The sequence below is a fragment of the Aythya fuligula genome, chromosome 19 (genome assembly GCF_009819795.1).
Source record: "Aythya fuligula isolate bAytFul2 chromosome 19, bAytFul2.pri, whole genome shotgun sequence".
In the NCBI taxonomy this organism is placed as follows: Eukaryota; Metazoa; Chordata; class Aves; order Anseriformes; family Anatidae; genus Aythya; species Aythya fuligula.
In genome coordinates this window covers 596263-618365 of record NC_045577.1, presented here as the reverse complement: position 1 = coordinate 618365, position 22103 = coordinate 596263, and the positions used below count along the sequence as shown (strand labels likewise).

General features: G+C 45.5%; 1 protein-coding gene across 3 annotated transcripts in view; it reads left to right on the top strand.

Annotated features, from left to right (window-relative positions):
- Window positions 1-22103, top strand: part of MVB12B (multivesicular body subunit 12B) — a 63575-nt gene that overhangs the window by 16686 nt on the left and 24786 nt on the right. For all 3 annotated transcript variants that reach the window (XM_032200160.1, XM_032200158.1, XM_032200159.1), the window contains 3 exons: window positions 154-283; window positions 569-688; window positions 13723-13820. In XM_032200160.1, coding sequence (XP_032056051.1) covers window positions 154-283; window positions 569-688; window positions 13723-13820 — 348 coding nt within the window. The remainder of the gene's footprint in view (window positions 1-153; window positions 284-568; window positions 689-13722; window positions 13821-22103) is intronic.

Sequence of the window (22103 nt, the reverse complement as noted above, 5' to 3'; positions counted from 1 at the left end):
GCACTGCACTGTCTGGTTTTCTGACATATATGTCCTTTGGCTCTGGTTCCTGCTGTAATTATCTGCCAAATATCTGGAGAGATAATAAATAATATTTATACCCTTGTCTTGCATAAAAAAAAAGCTTCTGTTGTTTTTGTTTTGTTTTTACAGAAGAAGTAGCTTTCAGAAAGAAGAGGCTGTGCATTAAATTCATCCCTCGAGATTCTACAGAGGCAGCAATCTGTGATATTCGAATCCTGAGTAGATCTAAGCAAGCCCCTCCTCAGTACACGTTCATAGGGTAGGTACCCCTCGCTCTAGAAGCTGCTTCCATATTTGTAATTGTGCCAAGCATCTTCTTTTCCTGTAATCGGGAAGTAGTCACTTATGAGATGAAGCTCGTCATTGGAAATATTTACGTAAATACAAATGTTACTGAGTTTGATGTGGGAAGTAACGAACCCTTTTTTCCATGATTAAGATAGTTCTTGCTATCCAAGGTGTCTGTGAAATTTATCTGTTTCCTAATTGTGTATGTGTGCAGCATGTGCTCACAGCATTAATGTCTTTTCTGTCAACTACACAGGGAGTTGAACAACATGGGCATTTGGTACCGGATGGGCAGAGTTCCCCGCAACCATGAGTCTTCACAACCTGCTGCTCCTGCCCAAGTACCGTCTTCAACACCAGCTCCTAACCTGCCGAGGTGAGTTTTCTGCTTTCCAGCATCTTCTGCTTGACGCAGCATGGCATATTGTTGCAAAGCACCTGCATGGTGGACTCTAGACTAAAGGCACATCTAATAATAATTATTCAAATAATAATAATTAAAAGAATTAAATTAACAATTAAAATATTTTTATAAATTGATAAATAATTTAAACATTGATTTATAAATTTTTATATTGATTTATAAATTTGATTTTATTATTGATTAAATCGATTCATAAAAATTATCAATTAATTTTATTAATTTTATAATTAAGAATTTAATCAAAAATAATAATTAAATTAAAATAATAATTATTCAAATTGTTCAGATAATTATGTAGTCTGATTTGATAGTGAGGGAATGAGTCATTCTTTCAAGTGTTTGCCTAATTGGAAGTTCCTGTGATTGTCATTGCACAAAGGCATACGATTAAAGAAGTCGGGGGAAAAAAAAGCCTTCATCGGAACAGAAACAGTCAGAAAGCTACACCTTTTCTTTGTTTTGTACTGTGTAAAATTTTTGTAGCTTCCAAGCACACGTGGGTTACCCTGGAGAACAGGTGAGAACTGTTCTCCAAACCAGCTGGTTTCCCACTCCTTGACCAAGGAAAGGGAGAACTGTTCATACAGTCCCTCATGCACAGGGAGACAAGTTTTGCTCGTTCTCCAAGATCAGTCCACTCGTGGTTTGAAGTGCTGGCCCCCTTTTTTTTTTCTTAGACCACTGTGCTCTAGTCTTGCAGTAGACATTGAATATGCAGAGCAGACTGCTCATTGTACCGTGTCAGGAGTAGGTCATAAGTTGCATGCTGGCAAAGGGTAGGCAAGATCAGGGAAAGAGATGTCGTGACTATTAGAGCGCAGATCTTCGTTTTCTGTCTGCAAGAAATTCCTGCTTGGGCATATTTCCAAAATAAAGAGAAAAATTATCATAGCAAGAGAATATCGATGGCAGTCCTTAATCACTAAGCGTGGAAGGGTCACTTTATGGCCAAGCAGGGAAGGCTGTAGAACAGCTTCAGAGCTATTGGGAACAGGGCCAAAATTAGAGCTCAGAGCATCAGCGACAGTCTGAAAAGAAGTGTTTACAAGGCTTATATATTTTATAACCTCTTGTTGTACAGTTTATGGTTTACAATGGCTGCAGGGAAATTGGATCAGTTTTGTTTTACTTGCCAAATAAAGCAAATGTCAAAATAGTCAATATAAAATGTATTCTAATTTGGCTGAGTTAAAACAGCCAGCATGCAGTGGAATAATTGAATGTTACATTAATGCCTCCTAGTAAAAACCACCTGTCTGTAGCCAGCTCCACTTTCGTGCCCGGTGCATGATTTACAGGTAACTTTTACACCACCCGCCTGATCTTTCAAAGCATCTTTCATGTCTGATTTTTACTCTGATTATTTATTATCCAATATATTTTTTAAGAAATAGAAATATATAAAAAGGTGCATCCTGCAAATATTTCATTATTACGGGAAACACATGCTACTTGAAAAGCCTTTTCTAATACTATATCAGCAATGCGATGTTACTCAAGTTTAATGTTTGTGGAAGATTGTAGTCACAAGTAACCTCTTATTTTTACATCACCATAGAGATAGGAGATTACAGTGGTCGCCAGTTTGCCATTTTACTCTGTGTGGATATATTTTGACAGGAACTGCAGTGAGTAGCTCTGCTACTGCAAGTGCTAAGACAAAACTGGTGAGCAGTGCAGAGCAGAGCTCTGGAGATCCAGCTGTTAGGTTGGTCAGGTATTTAAGCTATTCAGTTGCTGGCGAGCATTATAAGCAGTTTTAAATTAAGATGGTGTGCTTGGGTGCTTCGGGATAATTGTCAACACTGGATATAAACTAAAGAAGTAAACCATACCGGAGAGCAGGGAAGAACTTCTCGCTGAGAGCTTTATTTCTGTCAGCCGTGTTCCCTCCGCTGACCCGCGGTACAAGCCGCTGATGGCAGTGGATGGCTGCACATCAGGGTTTTGTTGTGTGTCAGACGTTTGACCTCCCCAGCTCGCTGTGCGTCAGCAATGCTGCTTCCTCTGCTGTGTCGTGGGGTTATGGCTCGCAATCAGAACTGCACAAGGGGAAGCTTTGTTTGATATTCTTGCTGGACTGCATATGTTATTTTCTAGCCATTTCTTCTCCTTGGTGTTTAATACTACAGGCATCTGGCTTAATGGTCTCTAACTGCAGCCGTCACGCATCCCAGCGAGGGCTGCACACTGTACCGTGGAACACAACCGTGCCGTTGTGCAGGGCATCAAGCTGCTTTACTATTTTTTCTCTCCAAATTTTGCAATGGCTTCTTGGCACTAATGGCAGCCTGGAGAAATGCATTTTTAGTTTCCCATCCTAGAAGGCTGCTGCTAAAGAACTGCTTCTGTTGACTTGAGTCACCAGTGAGGATTTAGAGTAACTTCCCTCGGTGCATCTGCGTTTGAGGCTTGCACTCTCCAGTAAAAATTGGTGGTAGTGCTACATTGGGACATCGCTTTGGGGAGCAAGTAGGTAAGCCTCCTCCAAAAGAAGAGGTGCTAATAACAGGTAATTCATTTGTTCTTCTGCATACCTTTATTTCATCTAGCCTATTACTGATAGCCAGTGCATGTGTTGGGGACCTGGAAAAATACATGTCACAAGCATTTGAGCGGTGTTTTAGGGCTCAGCTCCTCACTGGCTCAAGCTCTGTCTGGGAATAAGCCAGAGGAGGGTTTTTATGATGTGTTCTCCTCTTCATCGCAAGTCCGCTTTGAGCCTTTTGTGAGCAAGTCCTTCGCTTCAGCACATGCATGTGGCACCAACCTCAAGCCACTTTGCTCTGCAGCTGCCGATGCGATGGCTCCTGTTGCAGTGCTGTGAGCCCATGCGGCTTTTTTGGTGTGTGGGTACAGCTCACATCCCTTCCCGTGGTGCTGCAGGAGCCTCTGCTGCCGTCATTCAAACGGTCCTCTCACAATTTGTCAGCTGCAAGCAAGATGTCAGTCAGTGCTGCTGAAGTGTGTTTTACAGTGACAGACATAATTGCACTTAACTTTTTGCATGGATGTTATCAATCTGTGACAGATACTTTGGGAAATTGAGCGCTCTGATTGCAGATGATGTGTCACAGGCGTTTAATCTTCCTCTCGGAGAGACCAGGATTTCAGTCACAACTTTTACTTGTTGATGTCAGGTTTTGAAAATGTAGATTCGCGCTGACCCTGGGAACTGTTCAGTCATTTAGTTTGCAGGGCTGTCATCTGAAAGGTTAATGGCGTACCAGGCAGAGAGGAGGAAGATCACGCTGCAATTGGCTTGTGCTCACGCCGTGTGTTACCGTGGCTGGGCTCGCGGCACTTGGTCCTCCTGCGCTTTGAAGATCCAACCGCTTCCACCGGCCTTCCTGGGATGCCCGTGGCACATCTCCACCCTGTTCTAATGGAAAAGCCGAGCGGCGGTGAGGGCAGGCAGCCCCGCGTGCTGGACGCTCAGGGTGCCCCCGTCCGGCCATGCAGGCCTGCCCAGAGCCACCGCAGTGGAGACGAGCAGTGGCTGAGCTGGTGCGTGGTCGGCTCCGGCCGGAGAGCAGGAAGGCTGCGGCAGGGGTCAGTGTGCTGGACAGCTCGTGGGGCAGCTGGTGGAGGAAGCCCTGTGGCAGCGAGGTGCTGAGCTGCTGGTGCTGGATGGGGTCCAGCTGGACAAGGCTCCGGTGCTCCTGTCCCATCCCTGCCTCTTCTCGGGTGCCCAGGGCTTTTGCACAGAGAGGGGCTGGGCGCTGGGCCGCAGCTTATGCCTGCTGTGCCTGCAGTTCCTGCCTATCTGCACAGTTAACGAGCCACGGGAGCAGCTCAGTTGTGCTGCAGCTCCCACCCCTTGCAGCTCCCCCCCCGTCCCTCCTTGCATGCCCTGGCGGTGCTGCAAGCAGCTGCTCCCTGCTGCCGGCTGCTCCGCTCTGCGCGGCACCGATCTGGCAGGAGCACGGACCTGGGGCTGTGCTGCAACCCGTGGGATCGGGAGATAGCTACCCGGCATAACCCCCTGAAATAAGAGCAGGATGTGTAAATGTTCCTACCGCTCTCCCACGTACCCCTTAAACAGTTAGCTGCTTTGCCTAAGAACAGGGAAATGATTTGCTCCCGTTCCTTTGCTCCCAGTGGAGTTTAATGCGAAGGAATGTAAGGATTTCCTTTCTGGGCAGAGAAGTCTGATTTTCAGATTGACTTGTTTGGACTTTGTCGTGTGAGCTTGGAACATGATCAGTGTGTGGCTTCCTGCTGGAGGCTGACGATGTGCAATAGGTGGCAGCTAATAAAGCAGCACCGGCCAGCCCGCGTGTCGGAGGCCTGCGCTCGGCGTGACGATGGGCCAGGCTTGCTCTGCGCGGTGCGCTGACTGAAGGCAAGTGGGAAGCCTTGTACCTTCCTGGTTTTTAAGCAGCAACTATAGTATTTAGAAATAGCTCGTAGCTTTTTCTTTAAGGTGTTTCGAAGAGATTTCATGGAGAGTCTGTAGAGCAGAAGGTTCTGAGGCTTCACTTTCCTCCTCTGGTGAGGAGCAAAGCCAAGACTTCATGAAGTTGTTGTGGACTGGAGACAGACACTGCTGGTAGCCTGATGGCTAGGATGCTTTAGCAGAGTGGTTGTGTTTCCATTAAAGTCCCTCATCTGAATGAAAGTCTATCAAATAAGGAGTCTGTTGGGGTGGATCTTTTTGGTTTGACTGGAAACCACTCTGAGAAACCTGCCAGTGAAAGCTCTGACAGCTTGATCCTTTCTACAAAGTACTTTGTTCTTGATGGAGATTCATTTTCCAGTACGTTTCATCAAAAGTGCTCTAAAGTAAAACTAATTTACAACTAATAAAATAGATTCCTTGACCATTCTTTGTGCCGGGGAGGCTTAGGTTGGAAATTCTGAGAAATTTCTTCTCAGAACGAGTAGTCAGGCACTGGAACGGGCTGCCCGGGGAGGTGGTGGCGTCACCGTCCTTGAGGAGAGGTTGGACATGGTGCTGAGGGACATGGTTTAGTGGGTGACATTTGGTGGTAGGGGTTGGACCAGATGATCCTTGGAGGTCTTTTCCAACCTTAATGATTCTGTGGCTTGAATGCTTAGAACACTTGTGTCATGAAATAGAGCCAAATATTCTTAATTCTTATACGGTTTATCCTACAAGAGGCCAAGGATTGCACAAGGGCTGGGATGGAACAAGGGCTTCACAGTAGCTATGGGTAACAATCAATGAGACTGAAACGCCGAGCTGAACCTTGGAAATAGTGCTTTCATCCACTGCGGTTCCTACAGTAAGAAGCAACATTTCAGGCTGAAGTGTATGTGATGTGTGTATGCTGTGCAAGTCTGAACCTGATGGTTTGTTTGAGTGGGTAAGGAGTGCTGGCATACGTTTATGCAGAGTCTGTTTCACATAAGGAATTTGTTACGAAACTACACTGACCATATGGCTTGCATCCAACTCAGCTGGATGAAGACGTGCAAAAATTGGTCATAGTCCAGTATGTTTTAGTGGCAGAAAACGATGATTAGGAAAAAATGTTTAAACAATATGAGTGGTTTCCAGGCACAAGAATGCCTTGCATCAATTGAGAAAGGGGGACATTAACTGTGGTTAGGAAAAGTTTGATTTAGCTGAATTTGAAGATGCATTGAAAAATTTTGGGGAGAGCTCTGACTGAAGAGGCTTCAATATCCTTAGAATCATGAATCATTTTTCTTTACAGCCCTGTTCCAGGTATAGTAATATTCCTCAAGGCATGCTTCTTTAGGGTGTAGCGTAGGGTCGTTATATCTGAGCCAGAGGTATTCATTCAAAGAAGCTATGTACTTAGTTGTTAAATAAGCCCTGTGGGGGAATTGAGCATTTTTTCCCTAAAACATCTATGTTGTCTGCTATTTAATATGATCTCTGCCACTGTTGATTTGTAATCTGTGCTTTCACCCTGAAGTGTATGTGGTTGTGTTCAGATATTTCCGTCTTTAAATCAATCACTTTCACCATTTTCCAAAACACTTCTCGAGTTTATTGCTTTTAGGAAAGTGTTTGGACTGTCATTATTTATTACTGGCGAAGCGCTGACAACGTGCTCTTCCCAAATGAGTCTTTATGTGGAATATTTGTTTAGCAGGTTCTGTAGGGAGGTGCTGGGGCTGTGCCGCAGCACCCCGGGGCTGCGGGCTCTGCCATGGTGGCACCAGCCTCAGGTGCAGGCAGCGATGCTCGGGTCGGAGACACTTCTCCATGGGCCTGTGATCTTGGGCTTCCTTCTGAGTAATTTGATGGAATTTAAAAACCCAGCCCAGGAAACCTGCGCTGTGTGTAATTTATCTTTTTGGAGTATTTCTGCTGTTTGGCAATTTTTCCCTACTGCTTCATTATCTGAAAACTCCTGACTCCAGAGAGCAGCTCGTGAAGGATGTGGAAAGCTGCTCTCATCCCACCGCAGCCTCCAGAGACGCTGCGCTGTTCATCTCAGACAACCACTTCATAAGCACTTCATGCTTACAGTATGAGGTCTTAGTTCTTTGATGCAGTCCTCTGCCTATAACAATTTAATGGGCTACAGCTCAGACTTTCAAGCAGTGTAAATTAAACTTGTTGGGCTTTTTCTATTGTTTGGCAGCTGTTCCATCCTAGTTACTTAAATTCTCTGTTCTAAATTAATCCCGGTACAGAGGGAGCCGCAGGAGCTTCGTTCTGCATTAAGCCTCACATTTTGGGTTGCTGGTCTGCAGTAGATCATGCTCCCTTGTTAGCATCATCGGGCCTCGTTCCGTGCAGCTGGTGAGTGCTTTCGTTCTGACAGGGTAGCGTAACATCATCTTCCCTTGTCTTCGAGGCGTGGTCATTTCGGGAGGGGGCCGTGCAGCGGCACGCTCTGCGTGATGCATTGGGTAAGGATGCTGCAGACAGGCCTTCCTCCCTTCTTACTGCTGGGAAAATGAAGTGCTTAAATCTAAAAGTGGAAAGAATCGCTTGCTCCCTTTTTCATTCTCTCATGTGTTTGGTCTTTTATAAAATCGGAGTCTGGCACCACGAGCACTCATTGATTTTTTGGGAAACAGGATATTTTAGTAGTTTGGAATGAGATGAAATGCTTGCAAAGCCCATATGTTGCTTGTTTTAGGCAAAGGGTCAGTAAGGTTTTAGAAAGTATTTAAATATTTGGTTTACACGATTAGAATAGATTGTCTGGAATGAAGTCCATTACCCGAGGTGATTCTTGCCTCGCAGTTTTGTTTTTCACTGCAGTTCTTTTGGGTATGAGGTAGGTGTTCTGGCATAGCAATGCCTGAGCACAGTAAAAGTTAAGAACTGTGAATAAATACTGTAGATGGGATTCTGGACGCTGCTGGAGCCATAGGTATCTGCTGTGCCATTTTCTGTAAACTACAGTTTGGAAAATACATTCTGGTAAAGTGAATGGTCATGGAGAGGTCCTCTGATTTCTGTCAGCGAAACACTAGCAGCTCATTTCTTAGAAATGGGCTTTTTCCTCTGCCCGTAGGCAAAGCTTTCAAGTCAGATTATGTTTCTTGAAAAGTACAGCCTGACATTAACTTCTTGTAGGTGTGTTTTTAGCTTTCTGCAGCTTAGAATGTGTTTAATCATTCTAGCCTCAGTTTTTCGTGAGGCATATGATCTTTGCATAATCCATTGATTACGGAAGATAAGGTTCTTTTTATTCCGGGATATTCCTGTGAGACTTTACAGTATCTGTGGCACTGTTCTTCATTTAGAATAAATTGCAGTCATGGCGGTGGTACATCAAAGAACAGAGCAGACCCAGTTCTGTAGCATGCAATGTGCTTTCTAACATATTTGACAACGTGGGGCAGCTTTTAAGGTTTTGCCTGATTTCTCTACAATGTTTGTCTAATCCAGTTGGAAACCAAAACCTTACTATTGTTCTTTTGCTGTGCATTGCTGATATTTTTATGTGAATTATGAAGCATCCTTTGATATCTGGCGTTTCCCCTTATGATCTTTTGTTACTTTTTATGAGTACTTGCTGCCTGACTTCAAAAGCAGTTCATCACCTTCATGCAGACAGTTATTAATAACTTACTTGGAACTGTTGGGCATTCCTGAGCCTGTTTTGTGCAAGTTTCTCTCTAGAAACAGTCAAAAAGTGACCATAATGTGTGCAGACCTCAAACCTCTTTTGCTAGCATCTGAAGGATCTCTCTCATGTCCTTCTGTTGCTGCTGTAGGTAGATGCATTCCATAGATTTAATGAATAAAAGAAAAACTAAAATTAAGTGAGTAATTAAATCTAACCTGTCCTGAATTATGGTAATGTGGCTGTTTCATCCTAAATTATCTGGAAATTTATAATATGTTGGGGAAAAATATTTTTTGTAATGTTCTCTCTCTTAATCCATGCGGAAACAATGGGTTTTTCACTTCAGCTTAGGTGAGAACAGGCCTGAAATCCTGCCGTGAGCCTTGCTGGGGCAGGCATCCCTCCTCCCTGAGGGGCAGACGGCACCAAACCCACCTTGTCGCTTGGATTCGGCAGGGAGGACAAAACCTACTTCTCTGACAATTCAGAAGGAAAGCATTAGGATAGTTAATGTGAGTTGCTGTTCCTTAACATCAGAGATTCCACTAAAGCACTAATAATTACTGTTAATATCTTTCAGCGGAAACTTTCAGAGTAACCCAGCACCGGTTGAAGCAGTATTTAACGGCATGCTGCTGGCATGATAAGAATGCAAATAAGCGTTATTAGCCTAATGATTCTGCTGTCGCCATGGCTGTGCGGCGGCGGTGTTGTGAATATGTCATGCAGTACCCGTGAATTTGGAAAGTGTGTCAAAACACAACTTCAATTAGTTTGCTCTAATTATGGCCCTAGAGAGTTCATAACTATATCACTCCTCATTAAAAGAGATTTTTGTATATGGATTAATACAGCACGTAAGGATCCGAGGCAGGGTGGAAGGAGGGTGTCCGTGGGGCAGCGCGCGGCTCCGGGGCAGTCCCAGGGCTGGGCCCTGCACCCCCGGGGGCTCCCCCTGCGCCGGCCGCTGGCTCGGGGTCCGTGCCCCTGGGAGCAGGGCTTTGTCCCTCGGCACGCAGACCTGGGCGATGATTCTGGACGTGTTCTTCAGTTAATTTAAAAAACAACAGCAAAAAAAAACCAAACCACCACTCCAGAAACAACACTTGGTGGTAAGACAGGGATCCAGCCTGAAAAATCTGCTCCGACAAAGGTCAAAGAGCACAGGTAGTCAGCAGCCTGTGGGATGCCAAACGTGCAGGTACCTCTAGCAGTGTTGTTACATCCTTTAAATATTGTCGTTTTGTATTGTGCCAGCACGTTCTTGCTTTGCAGAACGGGGAAGAGATTCTTGTGCCCACAGGTGAGCAGTTGGTGAGGGGTTAAAGTAGTAATTGTTCAAATCTTTCAGGCTTTCCTCCCAGTTCTGTGATAATTTGATGAAGAACTTCACCCTAATTAAATATTCAAATTAGGAATAAGTGTCAATATGGCTTCCCATTGCCTGGAATGATGATTAATTGTATTCAAAACTCTAGTGGCCGCTGTAATCTAAACCAAACCGTTGTTCTTGATTATTTCTGCAACACATTTACCATGTTTTTCTTTTAAAATTTAAACTAGTAATTGATTTGCCATATGCCACAGAGCTGCACATACTTTCACGATATGTGTTTAGGAACTTGGGGACTTTGTAATTGGGATTTTCTTGCTTTTCAATGGCAGCCTCTCTTTTTTTTTTTTTTTTTTGTCTTCTACACTGTAAAATGATTTGGCTTTCACAATGCATAAGGAAAACGCATTATGCAATCAACTGACTAGGTATAAGTTATATTGATCCTGGCTAAAGTTTGCATTAATTTAAAATAAATTAGACTTTGTTTCCCATATTTCCCTACCATGTCATGCTCTTAAAAGAGAAAGGGGGAGGGGAGGAACCGATCTCATTCTAGCAGTTGTTACCCTCTGTCTTGTGGTCTTCCAGCTAAATGTTCTCCTTGGAGAGACCTAGATCTGCACAGTGCAGCCTGGTAGAAAGGATGAAATACCTGTTTGTCCTACCTCAGAGAACGGAAGGTGGCAAAAGAAGTGGAGACAGAAACAACGGCGTTTTATGTTGCTTTCGAGCACCTTCACAGCAGTGCTCAGGACGCGGCGCTGGAAGGCGATCGGGTGGGATGGGCGCTTGTGGCACGGGGAGCCCCGCGAGAGCAGCTGCAGGGCTGCCAGCCCACCACCGCCAAGCATCAAAGCATGCACCTACCGGTGGTGCTTGTACTTCTCCCCAGCTTGGGGGAGTATTTTGGTATGTATTTTCACATTGATACATCTGGAATGAGAAGCAAATAGGATATTATGTCTGGCTGTGTGAACTTCTGCTGCCATATTTGTGTGTATATGGTCAGAGTCCGTCAGACTGCGAGTGATTCATTTTAATTACGCGTGTGGAATGCGTGCACCACTTTAACATATGGTGCTTGTGAAACCTGGTGCTGCCGTGAGCTGCCATGCAGACCTGGTAGTGCCCGGGGACTTGGTCTGGGATGTCTTTTGCAAAGTAAGATTTCAGAGCTTTGTTGGAAGGCTGCGGTGTTTGTTCGTGGCACTGACAGCTCTGTAATTTTGCTTACACAATGCCTCTGTGAGCTACCTGTGGAGCTGTCCTTTCCATCCTGCAGGTCGATGCGATGTGCATGACTGGCTTCAGCAGCGTGCGGTGGTCTCTCTGGGCTTGGTGGTGGCTTGCTGGAAAGAACTGTACATATGGAAAAGATTTAGCCTCTTACAGCAGAAGCTGGGATAAACGTTTAAAGTACTCTGCTCAGAAATGGGGCTTTTTAAATAGACCTGCTTTGTTTACTTCCAAAGCATTTCCTGCTGTTTCGTTTAGGTATGAAGAAAACAGTCTGCAGTGCAAGTAAGAGAAATTCAGGGATCTTTGTTAGCTGTTTTGATGCCTCAAAGTATTTTTGGATACTGCTAAAAACAAATGAAATGTGTGTAATGCCTACAGGCAGTGGTCTCCTGTTTTAAAAGTGTGTTCATGACAAACCTGCCTGTGCTGGCCAAGAGAGTTTCATATGGATTGGGTTTTAAACAGAAAACTGTTAGCCAAATTTGAAAATATTTTCACACCATTTTTTTTTATTATTTTTTTTTTTTTTAGAAATAGCTTCAGGAAGCACAAGCAAATTCAAACTGATGTTTGCTTTTTCTTATTTTATCCATGGTGTTCACCATCAGCTGCATCAAGATCTAAAAATACGTAGCTCTTCACAAAATGCGTCCTGCTTTTAAAGGCAGATAATTTCCAGATGATCTGCTCGATAGATAAAACCTGCTAGCTAAGAAAATGGATCTGGTGCTGTGCTGGAGAATACAGAGGGCTCTTTGTTGCCCATCACAAATACCGTGGCTGCAAAAGAGGCTGCCTTGTTTTCTGGCAAGAGGGCATGCCAAGCATCTCGCCACATTCGGGTAGCTTTGCCCTTTGTGCAATGGTAGCTGTTGCCTTTGTCTTCATGGTAGAGTAAGTCCCTCTGCAGAGAGGGAGCATCTTCATTATGTATGGCAACAGGGTCCAGAAGATTGATGGTAACGTTCTACAGGAATTTGAGTAGACTTGAGATCAGCATTAGAAAAAATACGAATTTGGATTAGAAGGGAGAAGCTGGGATCTCTCACCAAAGCATGAGAATCTGCGGGCTGCCAGTAACAACGTGAGCAAGAAGCCTTTCCTTGGGGAGACTTCCAGGGGAAGTCGGGGGGGGGCACAGTGTCAGGGGGCAGAGCGGGGTTCTCTGCCCTGTGGGGCGGGCTGGGCAGCAGCAGAACGTGTCGTGTCCTCCCGGATCTGAGTGCTCAGGTGTCTGGGCAGTTCTGGGTTGTGTCCTGCCAGCACGAGTTTTAGTGAGCAGCGTGGGGCTGCTGTTCGCTGTTTGTGCCGTGTCCCGAGGGTGGTTGGGTCCCATCCACCTCAGGACTGGGGGGGCTGGTGCCAAGGCTCCAGGCTCCAGCAGCGTGGGGTGCGACCGCCTTTCTGGCCCCAAGAGCAGGGCTCGCTGTCACCTCCGTCTCTCCAGTACCGCGTCGTTTCTGGGAAGGTTGTCTGTTCTTCAAGCCTCTGTCCGGGCTCACTGTGTGCTGGGCTTTCCTTTTAATGACCTCTGGGCCACTGAAAGTAGTTTCACCTTCACTTCTATGAGTTCCTGTTTTTTTTTTCCTATTTATAGCTAGTACAAGGAGGATTTAACAAAAGATGTAAAAAACGTCTCTGCTGCGGGAAAGGCTGTGCAGAGAGCTGTTGGTAGGCAGGGCACATTTGCTGTTCCATTTAGGGAGAGGCAAGGGGGTGACGTTTGCCTTTCCTTTCCTCTGCAAGTGGAGGGAAGCTCAATTTGTGCATCCTCCTCTGCATCGGAGAGCAGGGTAGCGTGCAGCATGCCTTGGTTAAGTCTGGAGCAGACCACAGCCATTGAGATTTTAAAGGTTTTATGTATGAATGTACTTAGGTTTTGATACAGATCAATCCAAAGCACTCACTGATAGTGTCCTCTGCCTTGAAGGAACCACAGCCAAGTCCCACCGGGTGCACTCCAGGTGCCTTTTGCTCGCAGGGGGAGGCTTGTGCTCACCAGCCACCACGCGGGTGTTTTGAGGCTGTGTCCTGCTCTGGAGCCCACCTTGCAGACAGATGCTGCTGCTCGGTAGTATTTTGATTGTTGGCTCAGTTTGATGTTCAGTGGGGTGGACGGAGCTTGAGCCGGGGTAGCAGCCCTGTCCTGCTCACAGCTGGACTGAGAAGCAGATGCAAGCAGCTGAACTGCACTGAGCTGTGATGGTGGAGTCACCACCTCTGTCTCCTCGCTGTTATTTGGGATCCACTCCATCTCTTAGAAACGTTAAAACTGATGTTTGGGCTTAACCTGAGCACAACTGTAAGGCAAGAATGAGCTGATAACAGCAGTGTCTTTTGGTCTGTAGAAACATCATCTTGATTTCCCCGTTTCTCTTCCCCAGGCACATCTCGCTAACTCTTCCTGCTAGCTTTCGAGGCAAAAGTCACAGCACTCGCCTGGACTTGGAGCACCAGCACTCAAATTTGTATGCTATATCAGGTAAGCTGGCACATGCAATGGTTTCTCTGCACCTCTACTCAGAAGTGTAACCAGGTAAAGCAGCCCCATTTGCATAAATAGCCAGATGTGTGGTATCTGTGAAATATGCTTCCAGCTTTTCTGGCAGTGCCATTTAATTGTCGAGAGCATGAGGGGCACAGAGGGATGCCAGAAAATGCACAGGCACGGGTGTTACAGGTGGCATACATTGCTCATCACAGGGGAGACTGCAGACCTCAGGGAGGGATGCTGCTGCCCGTGTGGGCTCTAGATGAGAGATCTGGTGGAAGGCAACACTGGCACAAACTGCTCCTCATCTTTTTTGTGATCTTCACTGGTGGGTTGTAAAAGATGACATCTCTGAACATTTAGGAGGAGGCTTCATCTAGCATTGCAAGGATGAGTTATCATACTTGCAATTCTTTGCTACACTCAACATACCCTAACACTGCTGTTTTTAACAGGTAAATTTGCAGTCTGATGTTAGGATGTGGGGGATTCTACTTTACTTTTAAAAACCAGGTGCTTGAATGTGCACACCCGTTCTCTCTAGCTGTGACTTTCTCTCTGTTAGCCAGTCCTGGCCAGCATGCAAATGCTGGAACTGACGTGTTCCCAGGTGCCAGTGTGAGGAGGAAAAAAAAAAAAAAAACAAAACAAAAAAAAAAGCAAAAAAAACCTGCTAGTGAATATTTTTTTCTATTTTTAATTTTTACTTAGTCTGTAGGGAAGATGTATGTTTAATAGAGTGGTGAGGCTCAAGCCCATGCCTCTGCCCATGCAGGTACAGGTGCTCTGTTTCTGTGCTTCAGGACCACGTGGTGCATTCATTTTGGAACTGGGGTCCCTGCTGAGCTGTCCCTGACAGCTCTGTTCTTCTGAGCAGGTCTTGCCTTTGAGTGCTTGATTTCTTGGAAGATGAGTGCGCTGAAAAGGAACACGGTGTGTTTCTCAGGGCCCAGGATGAACTCGTGCCTGGGAGCGAGAGGCAGGGATGCTTTACAGAATTGCACCTCTTGGAGTCTGTCGCTGCTGGTAACGCGGAGGGCTGTCTGGAAGCAAAAGGACTTCTGTTGCTGCAAGCTAAAGGCAAATGCTGCGTGCAGCTCTGGCACAACAGTGCATTTCACCTGCTTGTTCTCTTACGGGATTATCTCATTCTGTACTTCAGATAAGTAGTGCTGGAGTGCAACATATTTTCCTCAAAATTATTATTTTAGAGTAATCTTACACCTGCACAAGTACTGTGATAGCTGTAGTAGAAACACACTTAGCTGCAGCTTTCTCTTCATTGTGACGTTTTTGCAAGAGGAAAAAAAAAAAACTAGCTTTAACACTAGCCTTAGCAAAACCTAATGGAAGTACAATCCCTTCATTTGGCTGAAGCAGATTTTCAGGATGGTTTGGAAACCCAGGAAAAGCAGCAGTGGGTTGTACAATAGGTACTTGCTTGTGCATAATCAGAGCAGAGAAGATGGCAAAAATGTGCCATTCACAGGTCCTTTCTATTAATAGTGAGTGACACTTCTAACATGGGAACATGGCATTAATTCATGTACCATAATCAAAGGGTTATTTAAAAGGTAATCTCTGACTGAAACTGCAGCTTCAGGTTCCTAAATAGATGGAATATAACAATGGCATAATTCTTGTCAGTACTCGTTTTTCTTGTTACTTTCCTGCCCTAATAGATTTAGAAATGTAAGGGAAAGCATGTTCTTGTGTTCACATGAGACCATCCTGCAGAGAGGATGGGGAAGCTGTTGCTTCTCTCCTAATAAAGCACCAACCGCACCAGCAGCGGCAGCAGTTCTGCATGAGCAGTGCTGGGCATGGCCCTGCTTCTAGGGCTTCCCATGGACGGCCTCTGCTTGTAGCATAACCAGCCTGGAAAGATGACCAATTTTGCAAAGATCTGAATGTGTTACCAGATAATTACAGGCAAAGTATAAAACACACTCGAACGACTGAGCATAGCGCTAGTCCTCTGCGTTCATAGAAGCCCATTTCAGAATACATAACTGTGCACCCCCGATGGCACAGTTCTGCAGGCACATTGTTAGACAGGTCGCGCATACGCGTGTGGTAATGGCTATTGCAGCTGTGAGGCGTTTCTGAAGGAAGGCTCTTGTCGTGTGAAACATCCTGTGCGTTGGCAGGGATCTTCGGCATAGCTCCTGACCACTGCAGCCTTTTCAGCAGCTGTGATGAGGTGCTGAGACAGTTCCCTCTGCGTGCTTAAACGTTACCAAGGCAGGCAAACCCCAGGGCGCACAGTGGAAACCATTCAGAAGTTTCCTGTTATGTCGCTGTAGTTTGCAGCCAGTCCCTTTTATCTCTGCTGCGATGTTGGTGTCTCGCTGCAGCGCCATGGCAACGCGAAGCTTATGAATGCCTCTGCACCGCCGCCCCGCGCTGCTCTGCCAGCTTGTGCTGTGCCGCCCTGGGGTCCCGCGGCTCCGGGGGCGATGGGTACGTGGGGAGCGTGGGCTTGGTCCTGTGGGGAGCGCGGAGCCCCTGGGCTGCGGTGCTGGGCGGCCACCGGGGCGAGGTGACCCCGGGGAGGTGACCCCGGGGCGGCAGCGCAGGGCCGCGGCTCTGGGTGCAGTGCTGCAGAGCAGGCGCTGCCGGTGCGCGGACAAGCTGCTGGCTCCCTCTCTTGGCTCTCGGCATAATGGAAGGCTCCTGGTACTGGCACAGGGAAACAAAAGCCGTTATATATAAACAGTCTCTTGCTTTCTAATTCTGGTATCGCCCCGGTCTGAATTCTTGTGGTGAGAGCAGGAGGGGGTGCTGAGGAAGAGAGCGGTAGAAAGGAGGGTGATACAAGGAGTTGCGCTGTGGCCTCAGACACCTAACACTTCCTCAGTAATCGTGAAAATGAAGCGCTCAGAGGTTTTCAGGTAGGTGAGGTGAGTTTTGGAAATCATTTTGGAAGAAATTGCCACGTCCCCACTGGAACTGTACTGTTACTTCTCCATGTATGTAGTGTAATTCTTACTGCAAATCTGGAAGAAACGGTTCTGAAAGTAGTAGCTAGAGTCTTTAACCAGCTCATTGTCATTTTCAGTCTTGGCAATTAAACATTGTGCCACCAGAAAGTTAGGGAGCCTCCTGTTTGCACAACAAACTAATTAACCAGCCTTTGACAAGTTGCATATAGGAAACTATTGCCCTGTCCTCCCGGCACTGCAAAGGGAACCTTCCCTGTGCTGCCGTACATAGTGCTGTCGCCCACCTCCTCCACACCCAGCAGGCTCCCGTTCCCACACCACGCCGTGCTTCCAAGGCCGAAGCACAGAATTGCCTATAAGTTGATCTGCAAAAGGTCTCTGGGAGCATGGTGCTGAGGAGCTGACAGGTGCAATAAGCATGTTCAAATGGGCAGCTGCTGGAAGAAGAATGCCTTGCTGTAGACAGACCTGTCGACAGACATTGCTCGGTATTTCACAGCATAGTCTTTCTTCATGGCCTTCAGCTTAATTAAGATGTTGTCGTGACTACATACTGCCTTCATTTCAGACTTCAGCGTCCTCTGGCTGCATATTGCTTTGGCTTATCAGAGCCACAAGGACAGAGGGAGCCCTCTCAGGCAGCCACAGTTGATAACGTGCAGGGAAAATTCCTGAATGAAGTGAAAAATTATTTATAATAATGGTACTCAAATAGAAGGGAAATAAGTCACTTTAAGGGTATATAAATTTTTATGATAGTGTATAAACAGCCACAGCTTGCCTTGTCTCCCATCTATCCCTGCAGAGAATGAGGGCAACATCTAGCATAAAGAAAAATATAATAAGAAAACAAAGAAATGAATGGGAAGAGCTGGAGGATTGATCACTCGGTGTATTTGTATATCCTGATGTAAAAGGTGCTGCTGACAGGTGGCCAGGTTTCTTCTGTATAAAACCATGTGTGTGCTGTCAGGGCGGTGTGAGCAGCCTTGTTTCGATTGATGAATTGCCTGCTTTCTTGATTAAACCTTCCGTCACTTAAGAAACAAAAAGCCTGTGTTTGGATGGCAGAGTGGGACATGTCAAAAAAATCTGTCTGCTTTACCTTTGTGCAGATGTTGGGCACAGACTGTAACATGTATTATTAAAATGAATGTGGCATTTACTGTGCATTATTTCTTTCCTGGGAGAAAGGACCTGTAAATTATATGCTAATAATAAGCCTTAACCCTTTCAGAAACCAAAAGATTTAGAAGTGCAAATATTCTCACAGGCAATACTAACAGGATGGGCTTTAATACCACTAACTCTCTGAAGTGCATAAACAGTGTGTTTCAGGCCTAGATGCTGATGTCCCTTGGGAATCTTGCTTCCAGTAAGTTTTCTGCTGTGTCAATGGGTAAACCTTCAGAATTACAGGATTTTCTATTGAAAGCTTTCAAATTCTGACTGCAGGCAAAAGCTGTCTCCCTGCTGGAGGACAAGGCCAGCAGAGGAGAGGTTACACGGCCAGCCAGGCACGACCCGTGTGGCAGCAAGGCAGTGCTCTGCCCCAGGAGCTCTTGGAGCTTCCCCGCAGCTGCATCAGCTCCAGCATTTGATTTAACTTTCAGAATTGCTTTAAACTTGCCAGTCAGACATAATGCAACCAACATGCTATTTCAAGAAAAGGATTAGAGATGGAAGAAAGTCTTAACGTTCCTTGCAGCACACGTGGCAGGATTTAGCATTACAAACTCGTGGCTATGCTTGCAAAATGAGATTTTTACTTTCTCAGCTGTGAGTTCCAAGGAATTACAGGATGGTTCAAGCAGGGTGCTTCCATGCTGTGCAGCTTTTGCCCGCTAATATCAGGCGGGCAAAGCCATCTCTGGCTTTGGTGTGTGACCCTGCATGCTCTTGGGCAGGGTTGTCGTTTTTTGGTCCTGAAATTCTACTGTAGCCAGCTTCAGTCATGTCGCGGATAGACACGTTTGCTGGTACCCTTGTAGAACACAAACTTGTATTGACTGCCTTATGTTCAAAATTTGTGTGTAACTTCTGAAATGTGTTGCTCTTGGGCTGTTAGGAGAAATTGCAGTGCATGAAGTGCATCAGATACTTCTGCATGGCCCAGTCAGAATGTGTGCAGAAAATAGTTACAGCCTCTTTGTATCAGTTGCATAGGAAACACACCCGTGAACTTCCAGGTACTGCTTCAGCTTCCATTTCAAAGGCAGAAACCTGGCTTCTGGCATAGAATTCTGTACCTCCAAGGATTTTTGCTCTAGTGGAAACCTGGAGATAACAAGATGATCACAGCTACCCTTGTATATGACCAAGTTCAATTTATTTTGAACGCTAAAATATGGAAACTGCAGAAAAAAAAAAAAAAGCAGAACATACTTTGCATGTTTGTGATCATTGTTTTCAAATAATACTTGCCAATTGTCAGCCCAAAACAATTAAAACATTTGTACAAATACTTTAAAAGGAACAGCTGATATTAGCTTGGCATTAATATGCCATCCATATGTTTGGTACCTCAAGCCATGTTAATCCATGGAAATAAAACAGCGCCCAGAAGCACGTATTATTTGTACTGTATGCAAGCTAACTGAATTGGTTTTTAAAATATAGTTCAGATTCTCATGGCATTTGAAAAGTTTTCAATTCAGTTACGGATCCTTCAAAAAGCATTTGTGGAGCCAACAGCCAGTGCGCCCCGTGCAGAGGTTTCCTGTGCCTGCAGCTGAGCTCTCAGCAGCTGAGCACGAGCAGCCAAGCTCGGCGCCAAGGGGCTGCTGCCAGATCCTTTGCTCGAAGCGCTTTGTGCAGCCAGCCTGTAGCATTGCTCTCTGCTTGCGTGTTTAGTTGTACGTCATTCAAATGTGGCTTCTCATTTTTCTCAAATCCTTTTATCCATTCAGACCGTATCGCTAATTATGGCTGGAATTTTCTGAAAATGTTAAAAGTTTTTTGCTTATATTGAACTGAAGATGAAGGTTTCCATACTCTTTCAAAGGAAAACACCCTGTCCTCCAGGCTGAAGCTTGGATACCATCGATGTCACATCCCTGAATGAAGCTTCTCACTTTGCAAATCTGCGGTGTGAATGCCTGTAAGGAACAAATGGCAGAAGGCTTTCTCAGGCCTGGGGTACTCAGCTTGGACAGTGAACAATAGTGCACATGCCTTACTTTCCGTACAGCATAAAAAAATCTAGCTGCATCGCGCTGAGCCGCTGATGAGCCGCTGGTGAGTCACGGCCAGGGCCAGAAAGCCGCAGGTATTCAGTGCTTCTAGAAGGTTTGGGAGGATTTGGTAAATGGTGTTTGTTCCAATGCTGGTTTGTAATCCAGGAATGGAAACTGCTGCTAAGGATCTGGAAAAACATCAGTCAGTGGGTTCCTGGGGTGAGAAGGGAGGTGCTTTCCTGTATGGGATAATGCAGACCTTGGCAAAGAGACTCGTAACTTTTTGTGGGTAGCTTCTTCTTTTTTCTTTTTTTTTTTAAGGATTTATTTTACACATTGCTCTTATGGTAGCAGTTTGCTTCCAGATTCTCTGTCCTTTCTGGAGCTCGTTGGATTATTCAGAATGGCCTTCAGTCCTGAAGCCCTTGTGCTCTGGAATGCATCAGAAGGAAGGTGCAGGCGCATCGCTGAGGAGCCGGGGGGCTTGGGGGTGGCTCGCTGCTCTGCTTGCTGGCAGCTCGGTTTTTCCGGTGCTCTGTGATTGACTCAAGGGTGCCTTGTTGCATGTGCCACATTAGGACAAACAAATAAATAAACCCCCCTGGTCTTCCTAGATTAAGAAATGGAAGAAAAATGAAAGATTTCGTTACATTTCAGTGCCCATATGTCAACTTCTTTCTTGTTGCAAAATGTCAGGTTATCTGTGGTACAACTGCCACTTACTTCTCTTCAATGTACATTTTCTTTTAGAAGATACTGTATCTTTTATCTGTATGTAATGAGGACAGACGTTTTAATCAGAGGTTAGTCATTTATTTTTGCAAACTATTGTTTTGCTTCATCATTTTTGCAGATAATTAAATGGTTCACTTGGCACAGTGTGTCTGCTTTATTAAAACAGGTAATTTTGAAAAAAAGAAAGATGCTATTTTTTGGATCACTGCACAAGAATTGCTTTTATCTTCATCTTCCTGCATAGTTTCTGGTGGTTTTGCAATACCCTCCTATCTTCATGTATTTTAGTACATTCTTCTCTCTAAGGGGGGAGGCCCCGTGCTATATTTTACTGTTGATCCAGATTTCCACATGTTTGTTCTTTGCACTTCTTGAGAATAAAATCAGAATAAATTTATTTTTGTGACACCAAAATTTAGTCAGCATGGTCCAAACAAAAAAACACCAGACAAGTTGTGACACAAGCTTTATTCTGCATCTAAACCTCTACTGGGCTGAGATTAAAGTCATCCTGTTTTTCTGCCCTATTGAAATTTCCAGTCTTTGGATTTAGAGACCTGGATAATCTTCAAAATATAAGAGGTTCTATTAATAACCAGCAGTGCAGGGAGACTGAAGGCTCATGTAAGATGCTGCAGCTGCGTATTTCAGAGAGGGAAATGTAAGTGTTATTTAATACTGTATTTAATGAGATTCAAAGGAGCATATTTCCTACTAAATTCTGCTCATCTGTGGTATACAGATTTTTGTGCACGCTTGCTGCTGTAGTGCAACATCCCGTGTTTTCAGTGCTACGCTCAGGTGGGCTCAGACCAGACGGTGAAAGATGAAGCCACGAGTTCTGCTTTCTCTATATTTTTTTCAGGCATGTGATTTTTCTGATTAACCTGGTGTAGTCCAAAGCGAAATTGTCTTCACCATCCCATTTTTCTGTAGCTGTATGAAGGTTTTGGCTGCGGTGCTGCTCTTTGCCATGCATTTAGTCTGTTATCCCATGAAGCTGCGTACCGGTGTGTAAAGTTTCATTTTTTTCACGCTGTAACGTGCCAGACTTGGTCTTCACTCGTTTTACTCAGATTGCATGTCCTCCAAGGGAAGTGCTTGTGGATTTCCACCCGGAGCGTTGCCGGGTTCCTCACCCCAGGTGTGCAGGCAGGCATGTGGGCAGGGGCTCGCACCGTGCCCACCGTGGGGACGGTGGTGAAGGTGTTGCTGGCAGGGTGCCATCAGGGCGCTGCTGCCGACCTGCGCTTGCTTGGAGAGACGCTGGCGCGTGGCTGCTCCCGAGGACTTGCACCAGTTGCTTGTGGAGCACAACCTCCGAGGTGGGCTGCACTGTATTTGTTTTGCTTTTCTGAGTGCCGTAGTTTAATTTTTTTTAAATAGGAAGCCGCTATGCGGTTTGGATATTTAAACAG